The sequence below is a fragment of the Macadamia integrifolia genome, chromosome 10, assembly GCF_013358625.1.
Source record: "Macadamia integrifolia cultivar HAES 741 chromosome 10, SCU_Mint_v3, whole genome shotgun sequence".
In the NCBI taxonomy this organism is placed as follows: domain Eukaryota; kingdom Viridiplantae; phylum Streptophyta; class Magnoliopsida; order Proteales; family Proteaceae; genus Macadamia; species Macadamia integrifolia.
Window position 1 is genome coordinate 32756835 of NC_056566.1, and position 12313 is coordinate 32769147.

At 39.4% G+C, this 12313-nt stretch overlaps 1 protein-coding gene across 6 annotated transcripts in view; it reads right to left on the reverse strand.

Moving 5' to 3' along the window:
• The window catches only part of LOC122090487 (probable inactive DNA (cytosine-5)-methyltransferase DRM3), a 34290-nt gene extending 24302 nt beyond the window's left edge, over positions 1–9988 (reverse strand). Inside the window, exons 1-4 of one of the 6 annotated variants that reach the window (XM_042660101.1) lie at positions 9772–9988; positions 9618–9691; positions 5932–6000; positions 5709–5815 (exon numbers count right to left, since the gene is read on the reverse strand). In XM_042660101.1, the coding sequence (XP_042516035.1) occupies positions 5709–5815; positions 5932–5950 (126 nt within the window). In that variant the 5' untranslated portion in view covers positions 5951–6000; positions 9618–9691; positions 9772–9988. Of the gene's footprint in view, positions 1–5708; positions 5841–5931; positions 6001–6151; positions 6274–9617; positions 9692–9771 lie in introns of those variants that run through there. The other 5 variants (XM_042660099.1, XM_042660103.1, XM_042660102.1 and 2 more) reach the window with 5 other exon arrangements.
• Between the last annotated feature and the right edge of the window lie 2325 nt (positions 9989–12313).

Consider the following 12313-nt stretch of genomic DNA (forward strand, 5'->3'; position numbering starts at 1 on the left):
TAAATCACATGGGTGTTAGATAATGTCCCTTTGCTCATTTTATTAATCGACAATTGAAGACTGACTTTGACAAGGTTTTTTATACCATGGTATGTAACCCTAAACCCTACAGGTGATTGTTTGTTTGGTGATGACTGTGGAGAGATCAGGTCTTAACAATATGGCTCTGTAATAGAATCCCCCATTCTATGGTACTATATAGATCTGTTTACAGGTGTTTGTTTGTTTGCCTCTACATTATCAATCCTTTTTTTTTTTTTTTTTTTTTTTGTGTTCCTCATGGCTGAGACCAAAACTACCACTGCTACATCTTCCTCGGACAATGTCAAAGTCCAAATTACCTCTATCAATCTCAAGGGAAGTTCGAATTACCTACTTTGGGCTCAGTCTGTGAAGATTTACCTTATGGCCAAGGATAAACTTCAGTATACTACTTCTGATCCTCCTCCAGCATCTGACAAGGGTTATAATGAATGGATGAAGGAGAATGCCTTGATTTTAATTTGGTTGTGGAATAGTATGGAACCAGATGTTGTTGCCAATGTCATGTTTCACTCTACTGCAAAGGGAATATGGAACGATTTGAATGAAACTTACTCTCAGGAGAAGAACATGACTCGTATCTATGATATTTATGAGAAACTATTCCAGTTTTGCCAGTCTGACAGAACTCTTCCAGAGTATTATAGTGCTTTCAGGGGAATGGTTGAAGAACTCAATGTTTTCCAACCCTTGACCACTGACATTGACAAATTAAAATCTCAGCGTAATGAGTTCTTTGTTTCCAAATTCCTGGCTGGTTTGAATAATGATTTGAAAGCAGTGAAGGGCCATCTACTCGCAAGCGATACTGTTCCTACTCTGAATGACACTTATTCGCGACTGCAGCGTATTACTTCATCAACAAAACCTGATCAGTCTTCCAAAGACAATTCTGCCTTCCTTGCCAACCGTCGACGTGGTCGAGGTCGTGGGGGAGGACGTGGGTCGGCTGGTCGACGTTCTAGTGGACAGCCGTCTGATAGTGCATCTCGCCAGTGCACTTACTGTGGAAAGCCTAACCATACTGTCAAGACTTGTTGGGCAAAGCATGACAAGCCCGAGTGGGCCACCCAGTTAGCCAATCATGCAATATCAGACGATGGTACTGACACATGGTCTTCCATTGATACTAAGCCGAGCCATTCATCAGGAGATTCATCTACCAGCCTACACGATGACATCAATCAGTTGCTTCGGCACTTGCACACTCACGAGGCATCCTCTAATATATCCAATGGTGGGTCTACATCCACTACCACGTTAGCTCATGCAGGTACCTCACCCCTTCTTACCACTACCTCTATCCCCTGGATCATTGATTCAGGTGCTTCTGCCCATATGACCGGTAAGTCATCACTTTTTAAAACCTTTTCTTCTAGTACCATTCTACATATGTTATTCTTACCAACGGTGCTTCCACACCGGTTCTCGGCCATGGTACTATATCACCCACATCCTCACTGAATTTATCTTTTGTGCTACATATTCCACAATTCCCATTAAGTCTTCTTTCTGTGAGCCAGTTAACTAGCTCATTAAATTGCTCAGTAACCTTCTTTCCATCTTACTGTGTTTTTAGGATCTTCACACAAGGAAGAGGATTGGTGGAGGGCGTGAAAAAGATGGTTTATATTATCTCAACTGTGGTTTTCCTTCTTCTTCTGCTGTTGCTATTGCTGTTGGGGATGTGACTCATTTCCAATGGCACTATCGTTTAGGACATTTATCTTTAGTTAGGTTGAAACTTTTATTTCCTAGTCCTATGTTTGTGATTAGGTTAGAATGTGAGGCATGTGAGTTGGGAAAACATTACCGTGTGTCCTTCCCATCTAGCTTTATGTCTCGTAGTCCATCTTTATTTTCCTTAGTCCATTCTGATGTATGGGGTCCTTGCAGAGTTAGTAATAGATTTGGTTTTCGTTATTTTGTGACTTCTGTGGATGATCATTCTCGTCTTACATGGTTTTACATGTTAAAGGACAGATCTGAATTTTTATCTGTGTTTCAACAATTCTGTAATGAAATAAAAACTTAATTTGGCATTTTGATTAAGATTTTTCGTTCTGATAATGCTTTAGAATATGCTCAAAATGATATTTCTGATTTTTGTGCCAACTGTGGGATGATACACCAAACTAGTTGCGCCCATACCCCACAGCAAAATGGGATAGCAGAGCGTAAGAACCAGCATCTGCTCAAGGTAGCCCGTGCTATTATGATTCATATGCATGTTCGTAAGCATTTTTGGTGTGATGGGGTTTCAACTGCATGTCACTTGATTAATCGCATGACATCTTCAGTGCTTTCAGATAGGTCCCCTTATTCTATCATGTTCCCTACTTTGCCAAGTTTTTCTGTTCCTCCTCGAGTCTTTGGCTATGTGTGTTTTGTCCATAATTTGCATGTACAAGTAGATAAACTGTCTCCTAGGTCTACCAAGTGCATTTTTTTGGGTTATTCACGTACTCAGAAAGAGTATAAGTGCTATGACCCCATTACTCACAGGAACTTTGTTAGTGCCGATGTGACTTTCTTTGAAGGCACATCATTCTTTTCTCCTCAGGTGTCCCAGTCTAGTATGGAGTGGACGTCTCCATCTCCTCCACCCATTCCATCTCTCATGCCCTTCCCTAATGTGCCCAGTGCCCAGTGCCCAGTGCCCAGTGCCAGTGACTCACCTCCTCTACAGGTTTATCAGTGTAAGAAGGTTGAACAACCGAGTGGAGAAACCAATACTCCAGATGATTCACTTCCTCCACTGCCGCCTTTCTTTGGTAAAGCTCCTCCTCCTTCTCCGCCTGATGACTTACCAATTGCTCAAAGGAAAGGTACACGTTCTTGCACTCATTCTATGGTTGTGTATCCTATTGATAACTTTGTTTCCTTGTCTCATCTTCCCTCTCTCATTCATGATCTTACCTTGTCACTTTCTACTAACCCTATTCGCCGCACTCATAATGATGCCCTAACTATTCCTAGATGGAAAGCTGCCATGGATGTAGAAATGGATGCTCTCTTGAGTCGTGGTACCTGGAGTCTGGTAGATTTACCTCCTGGTAAGGATTTGGTGAAGTGTCACTGGGTGTACACAGTTAAGTATCACTCTGATGGCTCTGTTGAGTGGTTGAAAGCCCGTCTAGTTGCCAAGGGGTATACTCAGACATATGGAGTTGATTATTTTGAGACCTTCTCCCTGGTTGCTAGACTGAACTCTGTTCGTCTACTTATTTCTCTTGCTGTCAACTTTGATTGGCCATTGTTTCAGTTGGACATCAAGAATGCCTTCTTGTATAGTGATCCACAGGAAGAGGTGTATATGGAGTAACCTCCTGATTATATTGCTCAGGGGGAGAATAAAGGTCGTGTGTGTCGCTTACACAAGGCTATCTATGGACTTAAACAGTCCCCTAGGGCACGGTTTGACAAGTTCAGTGCTACCATAGTTACTTGCGGATTTTCTCAATGTTATTCTGATCATTCTGTCTTTGTTCGTCGCAGAGGTGGTAAACTGGTTGTCTTGGTAGTTTATGTTGATGATATTATTCTTACTGGTAATGATGAGGCAGGAATTTCTGAAGTGAAAGCTTATCTACAGCAACACTTTCAGACCAATCACTATTTTTTTGGGATTGAGGTGATCCGATGTAAGAAAGGGATCAGTCTATCTCAAAGGAAATATGTGTTGGACCTTTTATTTGATACTGACATGCTTGCATCCAAACCTGTTGATATCCCTATGGATCCTCACCAAAAGTTTGGTGTTAATGATGGCGAACCTCTTCAGGATGTGCATCAGTACAAGAGTTTGATTGGCAAGCTGATTTATCTTACTACAACATGTCCTGACATCTCCTATACTGTTGGAGTCCTCAGTTAGTGCAGTCTCCTCATAAAGCACATTGGGATGCTACTGTCCGTGTTCTTTGTTATCTAAAGGGTGCTCCTGGAAAATGGCTGATCTATCGTCCTAACTGGCATATGAAACTAGTTGGCTATTTTGATGTTGATTGGGCCGGCTTTGCTAATGATCGGAGATCTACTACTGGTTATTGTACATTTGTTGGAGGTAATCTGGTTACATGGCGTAGCAAGAAGCAGACTACCATTGCCCGATCTAGTGCAGAAGCAGAATACAGAGCTATGGCCATGGTTTTAAGTATCGGTGCGTATCGTGCCGTATCGGTAGGCATCGACATGATACATACCGATACGATACATGAAAATTTTAAAACCCTTATGTATCGATACGTATCCTACGATACACACCGATACGCACCGATACACCACCGATACGCACCGATACTCACCGATACGTACCGATACTCTATGAAAAATTCAAAATTGAAGTGAAATGTATGTATTGGTACGTATTGGTGTGTATCGGTATGTATCGACCGATACACACCGATACGTACCGATACGGTTATAAAATGGCCAAAATGGGTAATTTTTTAGAAAAACATAATTTTTTGAGGTGTTTTTGTTCCAAAGTTGCTGCCAACCATTTTTCTCTCTAACTAAAGTGGAAATCAAGGTTGGGAACAAGGATTTTACACTTATGGGACAATTACAAACCTTGGATTCTTAGTGCGATACTCTCAATTTATTGTTTATGCATAATAAATGTTATATATAACTTTTTTTTATATTTTTTTATGTAAAAATGAATAAAAAAGTGTTTTCTATCCATTTATGTGCGTATCTTTAGCGTATCTCCGATACGATACGATACCCTCCGATACGTATCTTAATTTTGGCTGACCGATACAACGACCGATACCGATACTTTAATCCTTGGCTATGGCTCATACCGCTGCTGAGTTAATGTGGCTACGGTCTTTACTCTTGGAATTGGGATTTCCAGTGACCAAGCCTATACAGATGTATTGTGACAACCAAGCTACGGTTTACATTGCTAGTAATCCAGTCTTCCATGAGAGGACCAAGCACATAGAGGTGGACTGCCACTTTGTTTGTGATGCTGTTATAAAGAAGCTGATTGAGACTCCTTTTGTTCCTTCATCAGATCAGTTGGCTATATGTTCACTAAGTCACTGTTTGCTCCTAGTTTTCGTAATGGTTGTACCAAGATGAGCATGGGTGATGTGTATACTCCAGCTTGAGGGAGAGTGTTGAGTTTAGTGCCTAGCGCTAAACTCTAAAACCGATAGGGGCCGATAGGGGTATTTTGGGTCCCATCAGCCCCCATATTTCTGTGATGTGGCTTTTCTTGTAATTGGGCAATGGGGGTACTATTGTCTTTTACTTTTAGCATTATTTTAATATAAGTAAAGGACTAAAACCTGCGATCAATCTATTCTGGTATGATCGCAGGTCACTCCTCTCTTTTGGGAGTCTCTTTCGATTGCACCTCTCTCTTCTCTGCTCTTTTCTTCTTCTCTTCTTTCCTTTATTTCTCTGTTTTGATTACAGGTTTCTGGGATTGTAACATTTCAAATGTCACCATTTCAGTACCGAAGTTTACATTTCATTGATTTTATCACCCCTGGAAGAAGAAAGAAAAGGTAGAAATTTGGCAGGAAAATTACTTCCTTCCATACCATTATAAACACTATCCACGAAATATTCAATCATTATGGATATCAGGTAAAAGAACCATAGATTCAACATATCAACCAAACTGACAATTTGCAGAAGGTACATACCTGAGAATGCTTTGAGCATTCTGTCCCAGTTGACAAGTCCAAATCCAGGATCCCCAGCTTTGAAGTGCTTCCTTCCTCAACTTCCCAATCTGATAAGCTTTCACTATCTGCATTATTATCCATTAATTTGTCCTATATAGAACAAAACTCAAAGATTATTAAAAAAGACAGGCATACAATTGATTAATTGGAGAAAACATTGTATATGTGATGAGAAAATTACCATTTGAAACCAAGCACATCTGCTGAAACTTTGATTTTGACAGTATTTTCACTAAGCCCTTCCAAACCTCTGCAGCAATATCATTAGCAGTTATCCTATGAATGCATAACCCAAGAGAAAAAGATGCTAATATTAACCGAGCAAATTGTAACCACAAAAAATTCTACTTCTCTCAGCAATGTAAGAAAGCTAATAAGGCAATTCAAAAGGGTTCCTCAACTTTTTTTGATGTAGATCACAGGTTCCAGCCCAGCTGTGACAGCAGGAACAAGGCCCAAAGCCAGTCCAAAATCGCTGTGGGATTTAGCTGCTGTGGGAGACAGCCTAGTCAGGTGTGGCCTGGTTCTTGATTGGTTCAATGGAGCATATCATAAGGGATAAGCTAGCATGGATGAAGAAACTGTGGAAGATCTATTAGATCTTGTGGGACCCATTTTGGCGTGGAGATAATTTAGGGAATATTTACAGCCTAGTGTGGAGGTTAATATGTGGAGGATTCAAAATAAAAAAAATTTGTGGGTCCCAGCCAGCTGTTGTTTGGAGAGATTTTAGGGTGGTTACCTAACTTGATTTGAGAAGATTTTTAAAGCATATATTTTTGACAGCTGTAGTGGGCCCATGGACAGCTTGCGTGGGAGATAAAAACAAGACAACTGCCTTGTGCGGGATATTTTTGAAGATCTTATTCTATTTGTTTCTAATCTTGTCATTGGCCACTAGGAAGCAAGGTTCGAAATATTGGCGAGATTTCGCTGAGGTGCATGCATTTTTTTTTCTTTTTTCGTTAGCCTATTTCGGTTGTCAAACGGCTATATTATGACCCGAAACTTTGTGGGGATCTTGTTTTAAGGTTAATAAACATGTTAACTGTTAAAAACCTCAATTTGCAAAAATACTAAAACACAGTGGTGTTAAAGTTGCACCCTTGTTTGGCAGCAACCGTTAAATTGTTCTAAATATTTTATGAAATATTACTAGAACAAGTCATAATATGATAGTAAAACAAGTAAATAATGCATCAATGCCATGATCAAATCATAATTCAACATTAATTAACTAATATTTAGAGTACTAGAGTAATATCGTATGCAACTCCCTAACTCCCAACTCCCAACTAAAGTCCTCCACTCCTATCTCCTTCCAAGTCTAACTCTGAAGTCCCAAAGTCCCAATATGGCAATATCCCAAATTCCAACTCCCAAACATATCAATTATACAATACTAATCATAATGATTGTCTACTGGAAAGAACTATGATGGCTTGACTGGATTCCACGCTCAGTACAATGTAGTTGACGTGCATTTTCCTCTGACTGCACCACAAATGCATGCCATGTCATATTGTGAGAGAAGAATCAAATGTAGTCCTCCTCAATTGTAAAAAAAACTGAGTCATCTACATACTGAAGGTAACCTATCAGAAAGTATGTGTCACCAGCATAGTATGAAGAAGAAGAAGCCACCATTGAGCTACTGTCAACTGATGCTTCCAGCAACATATACGGCTGAGCTGGGTGAGTAACATATATATAATTGAGTTCCATCAAAGCTATATTAACCATCATTTTTTCAATTTTATGTTGATAGAAAATGTATTTTTTAAACCAGAAATATATATAAATATATATATGAAGCAAAAAAAAATTTTTGACTCCGTGAGGTCATAGATCAGCCTCTAGTGTCTAACATATAAAAAATCTAGCCCTAACCAACATGTATTTATGTTACTATTTAAAAAAAAAATGGTTTTGGGGAAAGTGATTTACCTTTCCAAGGCTTGGAAATGTGTAGATCTTCAATGGAGTAAATTTGATGATGTGACACACAACTTGGCAATGGACTGATTTTGTGAAGTTACAGTCGAGTTGGATCGAGACAGGCGAGTTGGAGTTGAAATTTCGACTCCTCCTCATGAAATGGTGTTTAAATAGAATGTGGATTGTAACATTTTGGCGAGATACCGAAATGTTACACGAAATTTCGGCGAGATGCCAAAATTTCGACCGAAACATCTTACTTTTATTTCGTAGGCTGTTTTGTCTCAGTAAAAAAAAAAAAGCCAAAATTTCCGAGGATGATATCTCGGTGAGATTGCTAGGAAGACATTATTTCGTTTCAGTTTCTATTTCCATTACTAGACACTAATTAGGTTTTAGTTAAAATATTTTATTGGGTTTTCAGTTTCTATTTTGATAGGTTGTTATTCACTTATTCTACTTTCTAATTTGTAAGGGGGGTGGGATCTAGTCACAATTTGGCATCCTTCTATAGGCATGTGCACTGTTTCTATTTTTCCTCTCCTTGTAATTGCAAGTTATTAATACAAGAAGGGAGAGAGGCTCCCCATGATTTGAAGTTGAGAGAAAAGAATGGCTATTGTGCTGTAATTGTCAGATGCAGTGACTGTGAGATGCCTTGGGTGAGAGATCCTATACTGAGATAGTCCCTTATCCCCTTTATCTATCTTCTATCCTCTATCTTCTTCTTTTACTTTCCAATTAATTTGTGTGCTTGATGATCTTCTGCAACCTATAATCAATCAATGTAACCTGCTGCCACAGTGTTGGCCAACAGAACCACAACAATTTCATGTGATTGGTTTGATAGGGGTTTTATTGCTGAAACCCTAATGCATTCAATCTACCCACCTTAGCATTAACTGCTGCTGATATTTTGGAGATCAATTCAGGGATCTAGAAGCTCCACTCGATGGCTACTTGAAGGCCATCCAATGTTGTTCAATTGTGTTCATGAAATCTGATTTTCAAGCCCTATTCCTGCAATTCGATATGATTTGGGGCTATGACTTTGTTTATGTAATTGAGTACTTGAACCTGAGTTTTATTAATGTCTTTTGATATCCTTCCAGGGGTTAGGTCATTCTTGATCCGACTTTACATCATTCTTGTAACACTTATTTTCCTTCAATTGTTGTCCCCAAAGTGGAGTGGATCCTTGTACTCACTCAACATTCTGAATCAACATTATATCCTACTGATGGTAAAAGTAAAGCAGTGAAACATTATTATTTTTTCATTCACATTGCATCATGGCTATATAGGCGGTATAGATTGGCCCTGCCTATCACTTCTAGAAATCCAATCATACACCACTTTAATTTATCACTTACCAAATGGGCTCCATCCATTGATTTAAGACAAGCAAGTTGGTTACATGAGTTTACATGAGTTTTACGATCCATACATAATTAGTAAATTATATTCTTGATACTTGAAATAAATCTTGAAACAGGCAGCCTGACCGCCAAGTAAGTTTGCCTGGAGCAGAAGAAGAGTAACGGCAATCGCCTTCCTTTGTGGCTTAAACATCATCCACACAATCAGGTCGTGATTTGTTACAAACTTTAAAATTCGGTTAGCCCTTACTTTCGTTTTTCATTTTCTTGCATTTCAACAAGAAATTACCTACCTGGATTCTGGAACAGTAACAAAAATAATTCAAGCTCCACAGAAATAATTAGACGCATGCAATAATATCGGATCTAAGCATGCAAGTATCGAGCGTACGCAAAGAACAAGAAACCAGAAACAAGATCAAAAGGGGGGAGGGGCGACAGCATAATTCGCTGGGGAATAAGGGTTTAGTAGCTGGAGTAGTTTCAAGGAAAAGCTACAAGGAAACCAGAAATGTGATTAAACATGCAAAGACAAACATAAAATCCTCACCAAAATCCAAATTGGTAGAGAACTGATGATGACCGAACAAAGATCAAATTATATGAAACCCTCCAAGTTTCTTCCTAGTTATCAGAAACGCAAACAAGTGAGATAGTTTGAAGAAAACAGAAGAGCTGAAAAGCGAAAAGCAGATTTTCCAAACCTGAGAAAAAGCGTTTCTGAATTCCAGTAGACGAGTGGAGATGTCGTCGCGAAAGCAAGCTTAATTGCTCGAGAAACGAAAAGTGGGGGGAAATTTGCAGGTCGTAAGTACAGTTATGCACATTGTCATACAGTAAAATGACCGGCGTCCGTCGATATTCTAAATGTCAAATTACGAATATCGCCTCGTCAATGGCGACAGAAACACGAGTCACAGACTTCAACACCCATCAACAGTACGCCGTTGGAACTTGCAACTGAGGTTTTAAAACCTGTGATCGGACGGATTTATTTATTTATTTATTTATTTTTAAATTGGTCTTTAGACCATTTTACCCTTATACCGTCCATGTTTGCTTTTCGAATCCAATTGATACCCTTTCCTATGCATATTTACGCGGATGAGGTTCATGTACAAGAACATCTTTGATTCATAGATTTAGAATCAATTTTTTCTTTTTTCATTTAATATATTCTAAATCAATGAATCAGGGACGTACGAGAACATTCTCGTATGTGAACTTGATCCATTCTATATTTATGTAAGCGCCCCATGAATTCTTATCCAACTTTGTTTATTATGAAAACTATATGGGTTATAGTGGGACATGTTCATGTTCTTACTTTTTTCAAGACGAGCATGACTAGTATCATCATGTGGAAGCATAATTTGGTGATTTGACCATTACATTGTAGAGATTGGTTTGGATTGATCATGTGTGAAATTCTGGATGTAAAACTCTAGATATAAATTCAATGATATATTCTAAAAAAAATCAATGATCCATCGGTTTTATTTATTTTTGACGAGAAAATCATATATCATCTTATAATTGCAATTGTTGCAGTAAGAAATCGTCTTAGACTTCTTGCACATTTTGCACAGAAGAATAAACACAAAAGAGTGAACGTCAGACTGATCCAATGGAAGACTCTCCAATGCCTAAGTTAGATCTATCTGTAAACAGTGATTCTAATAAAAAATGGAAAGGTCTCCATCCCTCTATTAGGGGGCTTACCGAGGTCTTTATAGTTGTGGAATGGTGGCCATAGAGAATCCCAATTAAGCAAGTCCCAGTTAGGAGTCATAAAATAATAGAGGTTATACTTGGAGAGTAAATCGAAGAGATATCCCAATTATAGGAGCTCACTACATTCCACGTTCTCTGAGAGATCTCCTTCCTTCTAAGAAGGATTTGGAGTCCTTATAGGTATCCTTTCTTGATTAGGATGGATTTGATCTTTGCTTGGAGATTACGTGTTGGATTAGGAACGCTTATCCTTGTAGTGAGCGTGTTATGTTTGTGGGATGTCACAAACATCGAGTACCCATTAACCCTGAATCGGTAGCTCGGTTACCGACCCACCTCTGTTGAGTGCCTAATGGCTGGCCACTTCTCAAGCCTATGGGTGTGGTTATAATTCGATCATTGGGATGTAGCTTAGATATTGTCCTGCCTTGACCTCCAATCGTAGTTCATATATGGCTCAGCCATTCACGTGTGTCAACCCTCATACGTGGATGCAATTTAGCCGCTTGATAATTAGTCCAATCATGGGTGAATCGATCGCACCACATCTGATCTAGATAGCAGGCATTGATCGGAAATGTAGCTTAGCCACACCCAGGCCGATCAACTTGCATCAAGCCAAAGCCTACTGGGCTTGATCTCGCTTCATTCCATTGGATCCATGTGGTGTGCTACCATTGTTGAGTATTTTTCCGTTGGTGTACGATGTCTTGTATTCCGTCGCAGTTTAATCCAGGGAGTACTGGTGCAGCGCCTCGACAGGCAAGACGGTGGTCCCGCTATCCGGTTAGCAGGCCGTGGGATTTGCAAGGGGGCAGGAGGCCCCCTGCTATGCAGGGGGTGTAGCCCCCCACTCGAATTTTTTATTTGAGGGCAATTGTGTACTTTCCAGATTAGGGTTTTTCGCTATATATTTGTAGCGAGAGTTTCTTTCTCTGTAATGCAAGCAATACTGAGCGGTGTGAGGACGAGCGCTGTAACCCTATTCTCCATTGATAGTGAAGCAGGATCTCATCTCACCGGAGACGTAGGCAACCTTGATGAACCTCGTAAAATCCGTGTGCATTGTTTGTTCTGTTTTCCCATTATCTTTTGCATCGTTTTAGGATTGCGTTTCTACATTTTTCACCATAATAACAATATATCCTCACATGCATCTCCATCCCTTTGGTGGTCCACTCAGCACTTGGTCATCTTTAAAAATTTTTTGATGTTTTATTCTGCAACTTGGCAAACACAATTGATCTAAACTTGACATGCAAGTGGAGAAACATCGAGGCCTACATAGTTACAACATTAAAACCCATACGAGTTTGCCACTTAAATTTTCAATATGAGACAAAAAAATGAGTGAACTTTCTTACTTTTTCCTAGCATCCCTTGTAGTAAAAGGTTAGCTTTTTAGTTGCAAATTAGAAACTTATGAAAATGGATGTAGAAAGCGATACATATAAATAAGGCTAAGCAGCCCAAACAAGTTAACAATGATTTCTAACCCCCCCCCCCCCCCCC